This window comes from Saprolegnia parasitica, assembly GCF_000151545.1.
Source record: "Saprolegnia parasitica CBS 223.65 unplaced genomic scaffold supercont2.22, whole genome shotgun sequence".
Classification (NCBI taxonomy): Eukaryota; Oomycota; class Saprolegniomycetes; order Saprolegniales; family Saprolegniaceae; genus Saprolegnia; species Saprolegnia parasitica.
Window position 1 is genome coordinate 198,871 of NW_012156416.1, and position 18,713 is coordinate 217,583.

General features: G+C 57.5%; 6 protein-coding genes, 1 non-coding gene and 1 pseudogene across 8 annotated transcripts; 2 read left to right on the forward strand and 6 right to left on the reverse strand.

Annotated features, from left to right (window-relative positions):
- Positions 1–20: 20 nt before the first annotated feature.
- On the reverse strand, positions 21–905 carry SPRG_06452 (hypothetical protein). Its single transcript, XM_012345269.1, has one exon. The coding sequence runs from the start codon at positions 891–893 to the stop codon at positions 213–215; it is 681 nt and encodes a 226-aa protein (XP_012200659.1). The 5' UTR covers positions 894–905; the 3' UTR covers positions 21–212.
- Positions 906–1,182: 277 nt separating this feature from the next.
- On the reverse strand, positions 1,183–1,255 carry SPRG_30085 (annotated as a pseudogene). Its single transcript has one exon. The product of its transcript is annotated as a tRNA-OTHER (tRNA).
- Positions 1,256–1,635: 380 nt separating this feature from the next.
- SPRG_30086 lies at positions 1,636–1,708 on the forward strand. Its single transcript has one exon. It is a non-coding gene; the product is annotated as a tRNA-Ser (tRNA).
- Positions 1,709–1,934: 226 nt separating this feature from the next.
- SPRG_06453 (hypothetical protein) lies at positions 1,935–6,048 on the reverse strand (the record flags this gene model as incomplete). The annotated part of the gene is made up of 18 exons (XM_012345270.1): positions 1,935–2,132; positions 2,191–2,327; positions 2,375–2,648; positions 2,700–2,971; positions 3,020–3,246; positions 3,297–3,653; positions 3,704–3,969; positions 4,013–4,155; positions 4,206–4,257; positions 4,305–4,463; positions 4,515–4,627; positions 4,672–4,741; positions 4,789–4,897; positions 4,947–5,071; positions 5,125–5,301; positions 5,345–5,539; positions 5,582–5,731; positions 5,779–6,048. 18 exons carry the CDS (start codon positions 6,046–6,048, stop codon positions 1,935–1,937), a joined length of 3,294 nt encoding a protein of 1,097 aa, XP_012200660.1.
- Positions 6,049–7,145: 1,097 nt separating this feature from the next.
- On the reverse strand, positions 7,146–9,255 carry SPRG_06454 (hypothetical protein; the record flags this gene model as incomplete). Its single annotated transcript, XM_012345271.1, has 3 exons — positions 7,146–7,344; positions 7,395–7,505; positions 7,555–9,255. 3 exons carry the CDS (start codon positions 9,253–9,255, stop codon positions 7,210–7,212), a joined length of 1,947 nt encoding a protein of 648 aa, XP_012200661.1. The 3' UTR covers positions 7,146–7,209.
- A 593-nt stretch (positions 9,256–9,848) lies between these two features.
- SPRG_06455 (hypothetical protein) lies at positions 9,849–11,320 on the forward strand (the record flags this gene model as incomplete). Its single annotated transcript, XM_012345272.1, has 11 exons — positions 9,849–9,990; positions 10,038–10,082; positions 10,152–10,171; positions 10,217–10,246; positions 10,297–10,333; positions 10,376–10,447; positions 10,498–10,611; positions 10,663–10,733; positions 10,787–10,937; positions 10,991–11,032; positions 11,083–11,320. The coding sequence occupies 11 exons, from the start codon at positions 9,849–9,851 to the stop codon at positions 11,268–11,270; spliced, it is 912 nt and encodes a 303-aa protein (XP_012200662.1). The 3' UTR covers positions 11,271–11,320.
- A 422-nt stretch (positions 11,321–11,742) lies between these two features.
- Positions 11,743–12,489, reverse strand: SPRG_06456 (hypothetical protein; the record flags this gene model as incomplete). The annotated part of the gene is made up of 5 exons (XM_012345273.1): positions 12,309–12,489; positions 12,117–12,258; positions 12,025–12,076; positions 11,887–11,973; positions 11,743–11,835 (listed from the first exon to the last, which is right to left on the reverse strand). Exons 1-5 carry the CDS (start codon positions 12,451–12,453, stop codon positions 11,743–11,745), a joined length of 519 nt encoding a protein of 172 aa, XP_012200663.1. The 5' UTR covers positions 12,454–12,489.
- Positions 12,490–13,186: 697 nt separating this feature from the next.
- On the reverse strand, positions 13,187–17,167 carry SPRG_06457 (hypothetical protein; the record flags this gene model as incomplete). The annotated part of the gene is made up of 13 exons (XM_012345274.1): positions 13,187–13,602; positions 13,648–14,235; positions 14,292–14,704; positions 14,760–14,930; positions 14,976–15,084; positions 15,131–15,388; positions 15,486–15,626; positions 15,671–15,842; positions 15,886–16,128; positions 16,170–16,465; positions 16,515–16,607; positions 16,659–17,084; positions 17,138–17,167. The coding sequence occupies 13 exons, from the start codon at positions 17,165–17,167 to the stop codon at positions 13,246–13,248; spliced, it is 3,297 nt and encodes a 1,098-aa protein (XP_012200664.1). The 3' UTR covers positions 13,187–13,245.
- Positions 17,168–18,713: the final 1,546 nt, after the last annotated feature.

Consider the following 18,713-nt stretch of genomic DNA (forward strand, 5'->3'; position numbering starts at 1 on the left):
CGAGGAATCTATCAAGTCCGCCCATAAAAGAAAGGCAGAAAAATACCGCATGGCGCGTGTCACAACCGGATTTGTTGATACATCGATACACTATCGACTTGATACTTTACTGACTTGAGCTGAATGGATGTATGCAGGAGCAAAATGTATTGGAGCCCTTGCGGGTGGGCATCGCTTTACTGTGGTTCGTCACCGCGTGACTACATTGACATTTACATAGTTGCGACGTGCGAACGAGGTCGGGACATGATGTCGGATCGAATGGCGTACTTTCGGCCGTGCAGGACGGGCTCGCCCGAGTGGCACACGGGTTCGTGCGCAAAGATGAGGACGCGACCGGGCCGAGGCTCCACAAGCACGGGTTCGTCGCTGCTGTCGTCGAGCCAGAGACCCGTGCCGCCGCCAGAAGCAACGTCGTTGAGGTACACTTGAATTGTGAGCACCGAGTACTCGCCATTGCCGCGGTCGTACGTGCCGTCGTAGTGGGGCTTGAACTCGTGGCCGACGTCGTAGCGCAGAAACCGGAGACGCTCGTTGATCCCGACCAGAGTACGGCCGTCAAAGGTCGACGGCAGGTACTCATTTAGGCGGCGCCAGAGAATTTCGGCCGTCTCGACGTCGTCGAGAATGCAGCGATCGTTATTGCGGACGTCGGGTCGATACTCCTGGCGACCACCCCCAACGTTGAGGAACGCGCGTTCGTACCCGCTTGCTTCAGAGAAGGCGATGAGTTGAAGACACTCGCGCGGCGTCAAGACGTTGTCCAGGATGAGAACGAGTGGGCCGTTGAGTGGTGTGACAGCAGGTTGCACTTGAATGGCTGGAGATAGCGTGCTGTCGAGGCACGTTGACAAACAAACGGGGGCTGGAGAATGATGTACCGCGCTGTCCATCCTACTGCTTGCTGATGAATGAATGAATACCAGCTATAAGAGGGAGCTCTAAGAACCAGGAGTGATGGTCAGTATCTTTCGAGGCGAATGATGGTACTACGTTGAGTACGCGGTGGCTTGACGTGCATGGGTGAGCTCCTCTCAGTGCGTTCTGACTTTCGGCCTAAAAGTGTTTCGTGTGCTAATCGCTAGGCGTACTAGATTGTCGAGTGTGATGTGCTTCGTGGTGCTAGCAAGGGTAGGGTATGGACCCTTGGCGCTACAATAGCATCAAAAATGGCAAAAAGAACGGTCCCACCGGGCTTCGATCCCGGATTGCCGGGCTTTAGGGCCGGAGTGCTGTCCCTTTACACCATAGAACCGCTTTTGTTGTCGTATGGTACCATAGCAAGTGCTTTTGCATACACAAATCGCCTGTCTCGGATGGGAATGGACTGTATGGTACCATAGCAAGTGTTTTTGCATACACAAATCGCCTGTCTCGGATGGGAATGGACTAAACCCTCCCTCGCGTCCACCAACGAGAATGTTCAGACGAAGCAGGGAGCGAGCACCTCTTTAAGTCCCGATAAACAACATGCGTCGAGCACTAGTCTAGCAACAAGCGTTGTGATGGTTCGAGTGGCGAGATTGGGCTCGATTGGAGTGGCCGTTGGTACAGCGTAGTCCATTTCCATCTGGGAAAGGGCACGACGGGAGGAAAACAAACCTGGTGACGGTGCTGCGACGCTAGAACAAGAGCGGTCCTATGGTGTAAATGGACAGCACTCCGGCCCAGAAGCCCGGCAATCCGGGATCGAAGCCCGGTGGGACCTCCTTTTTCATAGTCGAAACGTTCTACTAGTACGCTACACCAAGCCGGCTTGATTTCAGTATCGCAACAGAAAATAGACGAGAAAAATGTGAGCGCCGGGGCGACGATCCCGACCGCTTGCTATCAACGCAAGTGCGTTACCGTGGACACTGCAGGGATGTCGACCCAACTCTCCACCTCAAATGCATTCAACACCACAAAACGAGAATTGAACCCTACCCCTAGGGTTAGGCCATGGTCACAAGGAGACCGTCTTGCGCGTAATGCATGTGCATCGGGAATGCGTTCACGTTGGCCGTGAGCGTTCCGTTGACGCGCATGAGGAGCCCTGTTGTCATCGTCTTGAAGAGCACCGAGATGAGCGCCGGGTTGAGCAGCGACGCCACCTCCGCGTGCAAGCACGTGCCTTCGACAGCACCCGGGCACTACATATTCTCCGTCATAATCTGTATATACACGAGACGTACGAGTGGAATCTTGGACGTTGCTCCGCACTTGGTCCCTTGGCAGCACGAGAGGCAGCCCGCCGTGTTTTTTGGCGGGATCACCATCGCCGCCATGTCCTCGGTGAAAGCGCGCGAGGAGCTGCTCATAATACTCATCACAGACAAGGACGCCCGCTACAACCACCTCGTATCTCGGCACTAAGATCTAGAAAAAGACATACCAGAATCCTTGCGCTGGGTCTTGCACGGGTACAGCTCGAGGTCGACCGCCGCCACGTCGATCGTGTGGCCAAACGGGTTGCGCAGGACAAGGGCCGTCGCGACTGTGAGCAAGTGAAAGATCGACGGCGGGTACATGAACGAGCTTGCGACCAACGTCGGTGTCTCGGGAAACAACATCGGCAGCGGCGGCACGGCCGTGTCCAGCGACAGCTGCGAGAGCGCAGGCTGGAGCAGCGTCTTGTTGGAGCTCGCCGGCGTCCCATGAATGTGAATCTACGCCTCCATTTGTATCAACTTGATACAAACCACCGCCATCATTCGAACCGTTTGCGGACGTCCGTGGGTATAGTAGCCCGACACAAAGTTGGACAAGAAGGCATCGGCGAGCGCGGCCGAACTCGGCGCCAGGACAAACGACCCTGCCACAAGGCTCGACGCATTGCAGCACGCAAGCGACACGTTGTGCAAGCGCGCCGACCCAAGACGCCCTTGTCCGTCGACGGAGACGTCCACGAGCATGTCGCCGAGTGTCGCTGCCATCTGCGACGGGTTGCGCATGGCAATGGTCATCGACAAGTAGAGCTCCGACACCGTGCCTACCGCTTCATTGTCATTTTCCAAAAAAAATCAAACAAAAATTCTACCGCGCGTGATATCGACGCTTTGGATCTCGACGGGACTGCCTGCAAGGCCGCCCATGCCTTGCAGTGCCATCGCGCCATTCAGCGGGATCCCCGAGAGCTCGAGCGTTCCCATGGGCGTCTCGGCCCGCGGCGACGCGCCATCGCCGTCCATCGACCCACTCGCAATCGAGAGCAAGACCACGTCGGTCGCAAAGACCGTCGCCGAAATGAACGCCGCCATGCGGGCGCTACCATCGCCATGCCAACGTCATATGCATATGTAGAGTTCTCAACGTACCGAGACGTGTCGGGAATGCGCAACGCCACCGCATGCGGCATATCAATCTCGAGATGCCCCGCGCCCGGCACAAGCTCCGTGTACGAGACACCTTGACGGGGCAGGTGCATGTGCCCGACGCTCGCATTCTCAAAGACAAGGTCGGCGATGAGCGAGAGGTGGGTAATGTTGACGGGAAGACGCAGTGCGTCGGGCATCGCGATCAGCGCCAGCAGCGTCGCCTGCAGATGCATCTCGCCGTCGTCGGTAAACACCACGTGCATGCGCGGACTCGCAAGACTCTTGACGAGAGCAAACGACGTGTCGACGCCGGGAAAGGTCGTCGGCAGCGTAAACGACGTGAGAGCTTGCTGCAACCTACGGTCCCATGGATGCAATCGGACCATGGGCGATGCGACTGTACGTACCAGGGCACGTTCTGGGCCACGTGCGTGAGCTCGATAGCGAGCACCGACGGTTTGTACGCCAAGTAGTTGGAAAAGAAGGCGTTCATGGCCCGACTCACGCCGCCATGCGCATCCAACGACGGTTTGAGATGGCCCGTGAGCGCGATCGCATTGCTCCCGGGCGCGATCGCGATGACGCCCGAGACGACACCAAATGCTTCGTCGGCCGTGCGCAACGTCATCTCGACGTTGCCCACTGGCATGTCGACGACGGATGGATTCCAAATCTAGACCCATCCGCTCAAGTAGGCGAAATACCTTGCATCGTACCACACTCGTGGCCGAGAACGCTTCGCCTTCGGGGGCTAGAACCCCCGGCATGGAAAAGTTCAAGACCGACACATTCGAGAGGCCATCCATGCCTTGCAGTGGCGTATTGAGCAGCAGCGGGATATCGGCCAAGTGGAGCGTGCCTATCCATACACAAATCGTCCGTTCCGTCCATGTAGAAGCGCGATCGCACCGAGGGCACCCGTGGCGTGGACCGCGAACCGTCCAGCAAGTGCCAGCGTGGCCTAGAATCCGTCTTTAGCTATTCTCCGAGAATACAGAAAGCATATACGTTTGGCGCACGAAGCATGCGCTGTACAAACACGCCAAACGGCTCGCCATCGCGGGTCAACGCGAGGTCGGCCGCGAGGTCGAGATGCAGCTTTGTCTGTGCCACCAACGCGTCGTGAACGACCACCGACGTACTGGTCAAAGCACCGAGCATGGCACCCTATCCCATACATCAACTTTATGGCTCGACGGCGAAGACACAAGCACATACCGGCGTGGCGAGCCGCAGCTGCATCGTCATGTTGGTTAGCACCAAGGGCGAGCGCGGGCCGAGCGGGCTGTTGGCGGTCACCACCACGCGGGTTTGAAGCCGCACCGTGCGTGCTAGAAGGGGCCGTGAGATTGCCCTTTGTACCATCGTGGCGTACGTCCCGCGGGCACAACTTGCATATACTCGAACGCGAGATCCGAGATGAGCGGCACAGGGTTAGGTGGCAGCTACGACAAAACGACAGTAGCATCGGGTCGCGTCCCAGAGGGTGCACCGTCGAGTGGAGCGAGAGGTTGGTCAGCGCTGCATTGTAGAGCGGGATGGACGTGGCGTGTGGCGTGCAGGCCGTGACGCTCACGGACGCGGCGCGGCCACTGAGGTACCTACATGGATTCTTCTGTCAGCCATGGCAACGTGACAGGACAGACGAACGTTGAGATCATCGCGCTCGTCACCAGCGGGTCCGACGAGACAATCGACCCTGTGAGCGCGAGGTGGTTGTAGCCCGTGGGCCCAAAATGTCGGCACGCGCTGTCTGATGCGTCGGTCATCGTCACCTACGCAAGCAGCATCGACGTCATGCGCGTCACCAAGAGATGATGCGAGAGACGTTGAGGCTGGCGTCGCCCGAGATGCGCCCAACGTGTGCTGTGACGTTGCCAGGCGCAGTGTACGCGACGTCCAAGCACAGCGTGCCCACGGGTGTGAGCGCGGTGGCGGATGGGTTCCAGAGACACGTCTCGACGTGCGCGACCACGCTCGTCGCCGTGGACGCCGTCAAGTCCATCTACTTGACGTGTAGCCAACGACGCGATATAGCGATGTAGTACCTGCGTGATCGCGAGCGTTGAAAGGCCATGCATGCCAACCAACACCATGTCCTTCTCGAGCGACAGGCCCGAGATGGGCACGGAGAAGAGCCCGAGGTGCACCGAGAGGTCCACCGAGCCCGAGAGCATCCATGCGGTCGTGTTGGACTGGACCATCGCGGCAGCAAAGCGGCCCCAGACCGCCATGTCGGTCACCTACATGACGTGCATGGGACCAGACAAGAAGGAGTGTCGTACGTTGAGCGTTGCATTGGCGATCGTGTGGAGCGACGAGCCATGCGAAATGGCCATCGACGGTGTCATGAACGAGCCAAAGATGCTCCCGTTGAAGTGCAGATAGAGCGTTGTCGCGGCCATCGTCGCCCCAAAGAGACTGCCCGACGCCACCTAGCACCGTCGTCAACATCCATAGCAAGCGTCGCAGCCACACGTACCTCGAGCTGCGTCGTGAGTTGCGCGCTGTGCGCTGTGGGCGACGCGAGCTGCATGCGGCGGATGGTCATGCCCGTCGTCGCCAGCGCGTGCTGCGCGATCGGGCGGAGGCAGACGGCTACGCCAACGAGAAGCGCCGCCAGCAGCCCGAGGCCCACGACCAGCTTGCGCCGAAGCGTCCATCGCGTCGATCGCGCAGGCTCGTCGTGCTCGACAAAGCCCGTTGCGTCCTCCAGCAGACGCGTATCTTCCTCGTCGTCGGCCTGCTTCATCTTCTTGCCAACTGCGCTTGGTCAAGAACACGCCAATAGTGTAAATAGTGTAGGATATTAATGGCAACACTATATCACGTTTCACAGTATATGGAGATAGGGGTAGGGCGGTGTACCGAATTCGGTTTTTGAAAGCACGTGTCTACATGTCATGCAAACAAGCAACAAAACGCGTGTTAAAATGGCTGAAAACTGTTTTCCTGTGGGAAATATCCTGTTTTCGTATCGCAGAAATCCAAATTCGGCCTGGTTGTGACGACGGGATCGAGACCCGGCGTGATTTCCTAGGAGCCATTCGCCAAGACGCTGAGCCATCTCGATGCGAGTAGAGCGCCAGCGCGATGGCTGCATCCGTCTCACCTGGCGCGCTAGGTGCGGCACATCAACGAGTCGACGAAGCGAGTACGCTCACGAGCGTCCGTAGCACCGTCGATGGCGCATATGAAGCCATGCATCATAACGCGACCCAGGCCCAGGGCCAAGGTCTTGCCAAGCGCTGAGGTCCGCCACGAAATGGGACCTCGTTCGGAAGACGAAGAGCCCCTTGCGTGTACGCTTATCTACCTCTCTCTTCCACCTCGTAACACAATACATGGTGCTAGTCCCGCTTACCGAGAACGCGGTGGACACGAATACCTCTGGGTAGACTGGTTGAATGCGGTAGACCATTCTATTTCTTTCTTGCACACTCTTCATGCAATCGACCATGAAGTGCTATTTTGTCGCACCAAAGGTATAGTTCAACACGGATGCCCATGCGTTGAGCCGCCATACGCGACGTCCCACCGTCGCCTAGTCCCGCGGATCGCGCTTCTCTTTTTGTCAGCCTCGATCACGTTTCTCAACCACGTGTCCACAACACAACAATTTAATTTCGCGTCGATTTTTTCATTTGTATACTCTCGCTACCCCTTACCCTGGTCACAACCTTGCCTTTGACGTTTCCAAACTCGGTCTGTACACTCGTACAAATCTAGAGCAAATTACGAATGTACCCGATTTTCAACGGTTTGTAGCCATGGTCAAACTCGAAAAGCTCGCTGTTGATAGACAACGCACTGTAACAACAACAACGACCTACGCGCCATTGCAGCTTCTTGACAGTATCAAACACAGCTCGATATATTCTATGGTTTCTATCAATATGTCCCGCCTCGTCTACTACGAATTGTCGGTGGCCCACACGAGCCGGTCGAGGATGACCTTTTCGAGCACGATGCCATGCGCATCGGCTTCTTCCACGCACGTCCACGCCAAGTCAATGTTGTTGCAGTCCAAACACGCATGGATCGCCGCCTACAATGCCAACACCTCGACCGCTGGTCCACAACTATAAAAAGACCTACGTGGTAGACGATCGCATTGTCTTCCACAAGGCCGAGGGCAACCCACTGGAGGAACGCGGTCACAAAACCCGTCGGGTCCTGGAGCTCCTTGCGGTGGGTCACAAAGCACACCTACCCGTTTGTGAGTTCCCCTAACCCGCTCATGGCTAGAAACACGCACCGTAAACACATCGGCGGGCAAGGCCACTTCGTGCAACACGCCGTACTCGAGTAGACGGTTCAAGCTCACCATATCATGCGCGCGCGTCACGTCGAGCGCAAAGTGCCGAAGCAGCGACGCCGGCACGACCAAATCGGACGCTTCAAAGATCTCAAACACCGCCATCGCCTTGCTCGTGTCGTGGGCCAGAAAGTACGCATGGATCGCGTCCCGCTGCGACGACGACGACGCTCGCAGCAGCGCTTCCAACGCATGCGCGTGGCGCGGGTTGTCCATGTGCTTGGACTCGGCGTGCTCAAACAGGTCGGTCGCGAGCTCAAAGTCGCCGGCGGCCAGCGACGCTACCAAGAGCTGCGGCGGGACGTCCTTGAAGAGCCGTTTGTGTGTCGCCGCGAGCGTGAGCGCCCCCGTCGTCGAGGTGCCTGCGCGCTGACACGCCTCCAAGTAGATGTCGAGCATGTCACCAAACGTACTCGCCTCGGTGGCGGCCGCCAAGTGGAGCAGTGCCAGCGCCGAAGCTTCGTCGGCGCCAACAAGGACCATGAGCTTGGGGCCAAAGAGCTCTGCAAACTGCGCCCGCAACGACGGCGTGGGCAGCGCGAGCGCCCACTCGGCGATGCCGTCGGCCGAGATTGCATGCGGCGGGCGGAGGCAGAAGGCGGCGACGGCCGGCGTCACAAGTGACTCGCCCGCCGACAAGAGAAAGACCACCTTGGCGCTTGTCGGTGTCAGTAGATGCTGGAAGCGTGCAACGAGCGCCCAGTCGCAGAGAAGAAGGCTACTGCGCACGCCCGTGATGATGACGTTGGGCGGCGTGTGCGTGAGCTTGTCGTGTGCGAGTGCATCGAGGAGGAGCGGAAGGAGCCGTGCGTGGTGGCGGCGGTGGCCTTCGTTGTAGAGCCACGTCGTAAAGACGTCGGGCGAGAGGCGCCAGTCGGCACGGCGCAGCACGCACCGAACAAGATCGTGGACGAGCTTGAACTGGTCCTTCTCGCTGCTCTCAATAAGATCGAGCGCCACCATCGAGAGCACGCTCGGTGTCGGCGACCCGCAGAATGGAAACTGCTTGATCAAGACATGCGCAATCGACGGCGCGAGCGCCTTCTTTCGGTACACAAAGTACGACACAAAGAGCTTCCATGTCTTGGGCAGTGAGAGCGTCGCGGGCAGCGCCGGCGCAAACTCGGTCAGCGCGTGCATGTGAAAGAGCACCGTGGCCATACCGGGCGGAATCTCGCTGTCGTAGCAACCGTGCGTGTACAAGCGCAGCGCTTCGTCGTACGCCTTCATGTGCATGCACTGGGCCAAGAGCCCAGGCGCGGTGCATTGCTGCTGCGTCGCAAGCGACACGAGCACGCGCAGAAGCCGCCGGCGATCGTCGAGCGTCGTCGCCGTCGTGGGCACAGCGTCCAGCACCGCCTTGGTGAGCGCATTGGGCATGTCCACGTGACTCGTCAAAGCCGTTGTGAGCGCAGCGTGCAGCGGCTCGGCGCCGCGTAGCGAGGCCGAAATGGTCGCAAGCACGTCCGTCTTGGGCAGCGCCGGCATTGTTGGCAGCGCTGGCAGCGACGTCGGCGAAGGCTGCGTAGCCTCTTCCTTGGACCAGCGCCGCTGCAGCGCGTCATAGAGCGACGATTGCGGAGCGAGCGTCGCGAGGCCACGGCGCGCGGGCGTGGCGTCCACCGCCAGGCGTCGAAGCATTTTTATGCAGTGGCGCATCCGGATACGCACGGTGTCTATTCGTGGCATGTGCCATATTTAATGCACACAGCACGCCATCACCCACACTATCGTCCTCAAAGGTACGACCACAATCGGGAATACAGCAACAGTTTTTGAATATAAAACTACCTGCTCGTCTAGAAGTACAAGGTATTTTCGACTAGAAGCATCGTAGTCTTTATCAAGGTCTGTAAATAATCGAGACTTGACATTTTGAAAACGGATAGAGCAAAGCTAATGCATGCTCTGGAGTCTATGCTCTGGCTGTCCTTCGACTTGATGCGATCTAACTAAGACGCGTGGGGACCCGTGAACAGGCGGTGTACATGCGTATATACTTTAACGGAGCTTGTATCGTGTCGCTAAGAGCATCGTCACCGTGGGCCAGCTAAGATCTAAAGGTAAAGCTAAAAAGTTGGCTCATTTTCCGGAAATTTGAACTCCCGTGGCCCGATTTCAAGCTAAAACGACCCAAATTAAGCAGGATGGATGTCGCATTTGGCTAGCTTTAGCTGGGCCGCGGCGAAGATGCTCTAATTATACATCTCGACCGCGGGAAAAAGCAGCGCGGCATGGGCGGCTGCCTGAGTCGCGTCGTCCTCGTGGACCCACACTATTCGACGACCGACGGCATGCAAGCACTCTTTCACTCGCTCGGCTTCACCGTGCACGACACCAATCGCCTCCACGTTGCCTTTCTGCAGGCGGACGCAGGTGCGGTGCGGCCCTCGGCTTTTCAATTGACAAAACTATCGATGCAGACAGCACGGGCGGGCTCTCGTTTCTGGAGTTTCTGACCTGCTTTGGTACGACGACAATGTGCTCCATTCAATATGACGAAGCATGTCCTGTGCTTAGATCTCGACAATACCGAGTTTACAAAAAGACCTTTACGGTGCGTGCTCGTCTCGCGCCATGGCGTTCATCGTGTCGACTGTAGATGATGGATGTCGACGGCAACGGCGACGTGGTACGTCTACCTCTCGACGATGGAACAACTGTCTAGGTGTCGTCTACTAGGATTTTGAAGAATTTGTACTGGCCATGTGGAAATTTTGTACATTAGAGTTCACCGTGTCTGGCGACTCAATCGGCGTAGGTCTCTTCTCCAAGGAAGCGCTCATTGGCTTCTCATTTGGCCTTTATGACGAAGACTGCAGTGGCGAGATTGGTACGAGCATCAGTACACAGTCAAGGTGAAGCTCTGTGATGCTACGCTAGACACGTTCGAAGCCCAGCGCTGCCTTCGTGAAGTGTGGGGCGACAAGTGGCAGCACAACCCGCACGCGAGCACGATTAGTGAAAAGCTCAACCTCCTCGCTGATCTCCACGGCGGTGACTCGGATTAATATTCTCCATTACATGCTGCAACGCCGTCGTGACTAGGGTCGATTACAAAAGGCCAGTTTGTCAAATTCATGCATTCACACCCGATCTTGCTCTTTCCCGCCTTTCAAGTACGATCGAGACAACGATGGGTCGACCTAGTATCGTGCGATTTTACATACAGGTCCAGCACGAAATGATTGTGCGCATGCATGGAGAGTCGTTCTGGCGGCGCATTGAAGACCAGCGCCAGGCGCACAAGACTAAACCCGAGCCGTGGCCGACCGATGACGAGATTTTGGACCGCTTCAACGAATACCACAACCAGACCATCTGTACCTCTTTGGCTGCTCTGTGGGGTGGCACGATCATCGTCCTTGCGATCTAGTCAACGGTATCGAGCACGCGCCCATATCCGAGAACGCGCCTGGTACGCCTTTGGCATCGCACTCGGTGAGGTTATTACAATGGAAGCTATAGTCCACGACTATAAATTCAAAGAGTCGTTTCGAACCAAACAAGCCAGCAAGGGTCCTGCCAAGAAATATAAGAGCCCGACCACGATTGCCGTCGCAGCTCGCAAACCGTCGATCCGAGAGACGCTGCGTCAACACTCGATCAAGTTTACGGCAAGGTTACCCAAAGGAGGTGCGAAAAAACCCACTTGATAGAGTTGTCAATCGGCGTGTAAATACTTTAACGCGTGCACGAGTCCACATAATGTCGTGTCGCCAACGTGCGTTGGCTGCAAAGGGCGCACGAGCAAAAGGTGGTATTCGCCATGGCTGTGCAAGTGCATCGCGCCGCCAAGAAGAAGACTCAAACTTGGCTGCGATGGAGTCAGACTACGAAGAACCATGGGTCGTGTGCCATTTGAGGCACCTCGTACAGGGCGAGTCCGTCGAGTAGACGTACAAAGGCGAGTTGCAGCGTGTCAGACACAAGCGCATCGCCACCATACCATCGCATCTTCCAGCACCGACGAGCTACGCTCGAGTGAACACAAAGTGTGTCGCAGCAACCAAGCCTACGCAGTGTCGATCCGTGCTGCACCTTGGTCGATGTAGTTCGCTGGAGCCAAGCGTGCACGCGCCGCCGCCACCGCGACCGTGCAGCGACAGAGACCGTCGAGGGTAGGACCTAGCAAACAGAGGAAGTGGAGCCAAGAAAAAGGAGCTCGACCTCCAAAGCTGTTTTCTTGCTATCAAACGCCACAAGGGCGAGCTCGGCAGTCTAACGAGATACTACTACGCAATGGCGTTGACAACGCAGGTTAGAACGTACGTGGCGTTCACAGATCGTTTCGAGTGCACTTGACACGGCAGCTTCGAGGGCCTGCAGCGTGCACGCATAAAAGTACGCGGCTTGGCGCTACGACGCGGGCGATGAGACATCAACTTGATTTTTCCAATACGCAAGCACCTTGCGGTCCATGGGCACAGCCTCGCCAGCGCCAATGACAGTCGCCATGTGTCTACGAACGGCGCGTCATGCACGTAGGCAGCCAGCGGTACCGTGCGATCGCTGCATGCGTCGAGCGCCACGTCACAATGACGAGGAGCCACTGCTTGGCGGGCACGGGCTCCATGACGTAGCGTTCGTTGGATGTCTCAAAGTATTGAAGGTCGTGCTGCGATGAAGTCTCGACGACCGATCCTAGCGCCAGGTACGCCTTAGGATGGTGCCTAGCGTGCGTACTTGTGCACCTGCAAAGCTGTGGAGGGCAAAGAAGAGGGCCGCTTGGTTCATGTGGGATTTCGTGGGATACTGTGTGTGGAAGGCTGCCGAGAGGGCTCGCGCGTGGACGAGGGTGCCGCCGACAAGATCGACGACGAAGAGCCCGAGCACCATGTCTGCAATTTCCCAAAACCGTGAAACAGACAAACACTATTTGATTGTGAATCGTGGTCGCCGATGCCAATCTACAAAGAGTTTATCGTTGCCACCCCTGATACGACGTTGCGAAGGAACGTCACTGTTTCGAGCTATGGCTTCGAGCTATCGTGGTGACATCATGGTAAGACGACCGTGCGATGATGGCATGGCCAAAAGGTGGTTGTTCTCGAAGAAATTGGAAGAAAGCGTGGAGCGCTGGAGCGATGCGTCACGATCTTTCTTGCATTGCACGCATACAGGGTCAGCCAGGAGCTAGAATACCGCCCACCGCTGTAGAAGAAGCATGTCCAGGAATGTCCTGAACGCGACACCTAGAGTGCCTCGAGAGCCTGAAGGTTGTTTAAAAAGCATTTGATTCGCTATTTAAAATGGATTTTAGACCAATCACACACGACTGTAAACCAGTCACCGCCACCACGAGCGACTCCGTACGCCAAATAGCATTGGAAAACAAAATCGCTCCAACTTGGCTAAGGGATACAAGGCACGTTGGTGATCACGGCGTGCTACTCCACGTCGGTGTGCGAGGTCTACAACGAGAGAAATGGCCCGACCAATGTTTTACGCGGCATATGCCATAAACAACAGTAGCAGATGCCACATTTAACGACACCCGTAGCTCCGTCGCATCGCACGTTGACCCAAACGCCGTCAAGCCACCAAGGGGCTGAGAAATCAAACTCAGAGAATCCAAATCAAGCTGTACAATCATTCGGTCCGTGTCGTCAAAATCGTGGCCATCGTACGCTAAAACGCTTGCAAATCAAAGCGTCGGGGAAGCCCGTTCAGAACGTACGCCGACGCGTTTGAACCGGGTGGCGCACCAATGTGCTCGGCCGCGCGCTGACGCAGCGCTGCGACATGCAAGCCCGCGCGCCGCACCTCCAGGGAGAAGCCACGCTCAAACACATCCGACGTCGTATCGAACACGAGGCGCTGCGCTTTCAGTCGATCGAGGTCCCACACAGCTGGGTTGAGCGAAAAGCCAGGCCAGTGCGCCATCTTGTGCGTCGGGTCCGCGACGCCAAACTCGAGCACCTTGTAGCTCACGCTGCCCGAAGGCGTGCTTTGGAGCCACCCGCTTTCTTGGTCGTTGAGTAGCACCTACGCCTCGACTGTACTCGTCGGTGTGAATGTCGGAGACGCTACCTGCGCCAGACGTGTGTGGGGGTCGTTCCAATGACTTTGAAAGATCTCGAGCGCATCGGCCACGAGGCTTGTTGCATTGGCGACAAAGACCCAATCGTCTTCAACGTACAAGACAAAGCGCGTGCTCACCAGCGACAGGAGCGTGTTCATCGAGACCGCGTGGCCCTTGACGCGCGTGTAGACAAAGCGAACGGTCGGAAACGTGCTCTCCATGACACGGCGGTCGTCCTCGCTCGAGTGGTCGTCAATGACGAGCGTTGCGCACACCAGTGGCGACGCCATGAGCTCGCGTAGCGACGCCATCGTGTGCAGAAACAGCGAGAGCCGCTTGCACGTCGTGAGCACGAGCGTCACGCAGCGCGCAACGACCGGCGTCGGGACGTAGTTGGTCTCTGGAAACCGATCCCGGACCGCCCGCCACGCCACTGTCGTGTCGATCTGCCCAGCGATCGCCCGCCATGCGTCGACGATCCGGTATGCCGTGTCCAGCATGGTCGGCACCCGGTGCTGCCACATGGCGTAAAAGATCGCAACCCAGATGTCGTCGCCGACGCGAACGTCGACGGCGAGCACATCGGGCTCGAGACCCTACGAAAGACCCCGAGATGAATCCATCAAATGACGGCGGAGAGAGGGATTCGAACCGGCGATGGCACGCGCACGGTTGCAACAATGGGCTGCTCCAGCCGTGCGACGCCCTTGTGCAGCACATTCTCGATAAACGCGACGTAGAGCGGCTCGAGGGCGTGCGCGTGGCCAAAAGCCGCTGCCACTTCCGTCGTGCGATGTCGCTCCGACGCGCGCACTCGAAACCCAAAGGCTTCGTGGAGCACTTGCAGGTATAGGTCAACGCCGTAAACAACCGGGTCGGCGTCGGCCGGGAGCACATTGCATGTGCCCGGCAGCGGCGGCGGCGTGGCGAGGATGCTCTGCAGCATGGTGGACCAGGCGTCCACAACGCTCGACTGGTTGTACAAGACGTCGTGCCGGTCTAAAATGCGCTGTGAAAGTGCAGCGCGAAACGTCGCGTTGCGCCCGACGGCCAATGCCTTGGCGACTAGACATTCCGCCATCTCGTTGATATAAAGAACAAAAAAATGAGAGGCACCTACCATAGTCGTCGTCCGAGTACGCGATCAGCTCGGGCATGTCCATCAGCGTGTACATGGCCGCGCTGAGCTGGAGAATCGTCGTCCGCGGTTCGTGGACAATGATCGGTGTCCCGACCGCCAGAATCTCCAACGTCGTGCGGCCGCCACCGACCGGAAAGGTGTCGAGCACAACTAGCACAACAATGTTGTCATGTGAAGTGTAGAGAGAATAGGTACCGTCGGCAGCGGCGCAAATGTGCAGAAATTGCTGTCGGGACATGAGCGGCAGAAAGAATAGGCGTGCCATGACGGCCGGCGGCATCGTCTTGACCCAGCGCTCGTACACCTACCCCTTCGTTGAGTGTGTCCATGCAAACGATGGGTCCACGTACAATGTCGGCCAGCGCAGTTCGGTCGCCCTTGAGGAAAACGACCGCCGCGTCGTCGTGGGCTTCGAGGATGCGGCGCACGAGTGCATCCAAGGCCGGGTGTAGCTTGTACAATACTTGTGGCACGAGGTAGATGGTGCTTTGAAGCTTCTGGAGCTCGCCCACAAGCGCGTCGGCGGCAACGTCGTCTCGCGATAGAATCGGCTTGTAAAAGGCGGTGGTGAGGCCCGGCATTGCATACAAGCACTCGGTGTAGTGCGCCTACACGCCGTATAGGTAGCATTATCTTCACACGTTTCATGAATTTTCAGTGATTTTTCATGATTTTCAGTAATTTTTCAAGGGGTTGCAAATGTACCTGGTGCGTCCCGAAGAGAGGCGACGTGATCGCATAGTCGACGGTCGAAATCCCCGATGTGATGGCGTGACCCCAAAAGACCACGCTGCGCAGGCCGAGCTGCGCGAACGCGAGAAAGTACGTGGAGGGGTCCATACCAATCTATCAACGTATCAAGTCGCCGACCGATTAAAACGGCGACACACCTCGGAGAAGAGGACAATGTCTAGTGCCAAGGCCGCGATGACGTGCTGCGCGGCCACGACATCACGGGGCAGCACGATATCGTGGTCGGCGCACGCCTGCAAGTGCTGCGTGACGTGGTCGTGCTTGGGCGTTGTGCGGAGGAGGTAGATCTCAAACGTCGCCCTGTCCAGTCTACAAGCCATGAGACAATATTTTACATCCAAGAATCTCGTACTGGGTCAAGACCCCTTGGAGCAACAAGGCGACCGTGTGTTCAAAAAAGAAGCCAGATACAACCCCGAGGCGAATGCGTCGACCTTCGGCCACATGCACATTGAGCGATTGGCGATGGGCTTGAACATGGGGAGCGACAAACGAGAGCGACGGCATGGACGCGCGGTAGATGGCTGCATGCTGCTCTCGCAAACGCCGGTCGATGCCGCCTTGATAGATGAGAAAGTACCCCATCGAGCCGCACCTCGTCGCATATAAAATCTCATGCAATGACGCATGCGCTACCCGATCGTCTGGAATGGATTGTCGCCCAGCTGCAATGGCACGTCCTCTGCCAAGGCGGCCAGTCGCATGGCGAACCGGGCGCGCGAATCGGTGACGTCGTGGATCGAGCGGGTGACGCGAGGTAGCTCGGCCATTGCCTGCATGAGTCGGATCGTGTCGCGGCTGCCATGGCTGCTTGGCAGTGCGAGCGCTGTGTCAAAGGCTTTTGTGCTCGTGACACCGTCGCAGACGTCGCAGGCCACGAGCGCAAGGCCGAGAAACGAGTGGTGGTTGGCAGGGTCGAGCTCGGTCGCACGCTAGCGCACTGTATGAGCAGGACGACGTGTGTTTGTTGACGGTACGTACTTGGAGGCAGGGCTGGGCCGACACAACGTCTTGCAGATTGTGGTAGATGCTGCCGAGGTTGTGGTATGCAGCGGCACTATTGGGCGCCAATGCCTACCCGATAGAACGAGATCGAGAAGGCACGCGACGAAGATGGCACCCTACCAAGGCTTCCAGTGTGATGGCGCGGGCGTCATCGAGCGACCATTGCGCAAGCCGCACGGCGCCAAGGTTCACCAGGAGTGGCACCAGCCGTGCGTCCGACCGATTGGTCGTCGTCAGGAGCGGAATCGTATAGACAGCCGCGGCGCGGTCCAGGTCGCCGTGGTCACTGTAGAGCATGCCGAGCGCCTGGAAGGCATCGAGGTGGGCCTGCTCGTACGGCGGCGACGCGAGCACGGTCGCCGCTTCCAGCGCAGCCGTTGCGTCGGCGCCTTGCGCCAGAAGCAGCCGCGCGTAGGCGTGCTGCACGTCAAAGGCAGCGCGGTGGTCAGCCAGCAACGCTTGGTAGCAGGCGCGCGCCAAATCGAAAGCCCGCGCGGCCGCGTACTCGTCGCATCGCATCAGTGGCGCCTGCCACGGTGGCGTGTCCTAGCGCATCGCATGCGTGCACGTCAGCGACTCGACGAGCCAATGGTCTGTACCGTCGTCGCATGGCTGTGGGCGAAGGTCATGGCTGCCCCATCGGAAGCGCCCCAAGGAGGATGCATGTGCGTGGCCTCCATCATCTGCAATGAAGCACCGCCAGCGACAGTATCGATGAGCCAAGCGGCTATGATGAAGCAGAGCGGCGCGACCATCCGCGTCATCCCGCAAGATACCGCACGATGCAACTTGCGATCTTCGGGGCCGTACTTTTTCGGAGTCACAAAGTGCGTCTAGATACACCCAACCTGTTGTATGATTTCAGCCAATCACGTTCAAGAATGATTTCAGCCAATCACGTTCGGGCCATGTGCTCTACACACTTGATCAGCTTCATCAAGCAACCTGATCTCAGCTGATCACAATCCGTCATGATACGCTGCGTTATACCCAAATGATTTTGGTAAAGTCATCACGTCGTGTCGATACCGGTGCGATATACCTCAGGGAAATCCCTTGATATACCGTACTCGTACGAGATGAAAACAGAGAGAGAAGGGTGGCGCAAGTCTGGGCGCAGATACCGTTCGTTGAAAGGTTCAAGAGAGAAGAAGGGGCGTGGCGAATTCATCCCGACGACCACTTTGTCTAGATCAGGGCTGCTCGTGTACAAGGCTGATATCGTTACTTAGTTCGTCTAAAAGTTCCTCATGCCACAAATCGCCACTGGAGCGTAAAGGGTTTCCTTTTGCGCGTGACGTGAGCCGTCGCATATGATGTTCCTTCCTTGACCTTCCTCGGGATGCGCTGCTTTTCAGTCCAAGGTTGCTGTCTCGTCCGTTGTGACGTTGATTGGTTTCAGTTGTATGCGACGACGACAACGGCACTGCGCAAGTATGAATTCTCTTGGATCTGATCCCCAGTTTATGAGTTCATCGCGCTTCTCGGTCCAAATTCCAACATCGTCATCCATGCTTTCATTTTGAAATTGAAGACAATCTGTCATGACGGGTACAACTAGGCACACGGGCATTGTTTATGCGATCACGTCGTTTCTCATTTGGGGCCTCTACCCGCTCTACTGGAAGCAGCTTCAGGACATTCCCGCGCTCCAGCTCGCGCTCCACCGGATCGTGTGGTCGTTCGTGCTTCTCGGCCTCCTCCTCTCGGTCCTCCGGCAATGGACCGCCCTCTACGCAAGCCTGCAGTGGCGTGTCCTTGGCATCTACACGCTTTCGTCTTGCTGCATCTTTGCAAACTGGTACATCCTCGTGTGGGCCATCAACGCCGGCTACATCCTCGAAACGAGCCTCGGCAACTTTATCAACCCGCTCATCAACGTGGTCTTTGGCGTCGTCCTCTTCAAGGAGTCGCTTCGCTGGCTGCAGTGGACGGCGGTCGGGCTAGCCTTCAGCGGCGTCCTCGTTGTCGCGATTGCGTACGGCAAGTTTCCGTGGATTGCCCTCACGGGCGCGTTCACCTTTGCCCTCTACGGCTTGATCAAGAAGCAAGCGCCATTGAGTCCGCTCCAAGGCTTGTTCTTGGAGACAGCCATTCTGCTACCGCCGTCGATTGTGTATCTCGTGGTCGTCGAGGTCCAAGGCACCGGCGCATTTCTCCACGTCAATGCGCTTC

Coding starts and splice junctions, on each gene's coding strand:
- SPRG_06452 (XM_012345269.1), bottom strand. CDS start 893: ATGGACAGCGCGGTACATCATTCTCCAGCCCCCGTTTGTTTGTCAACG.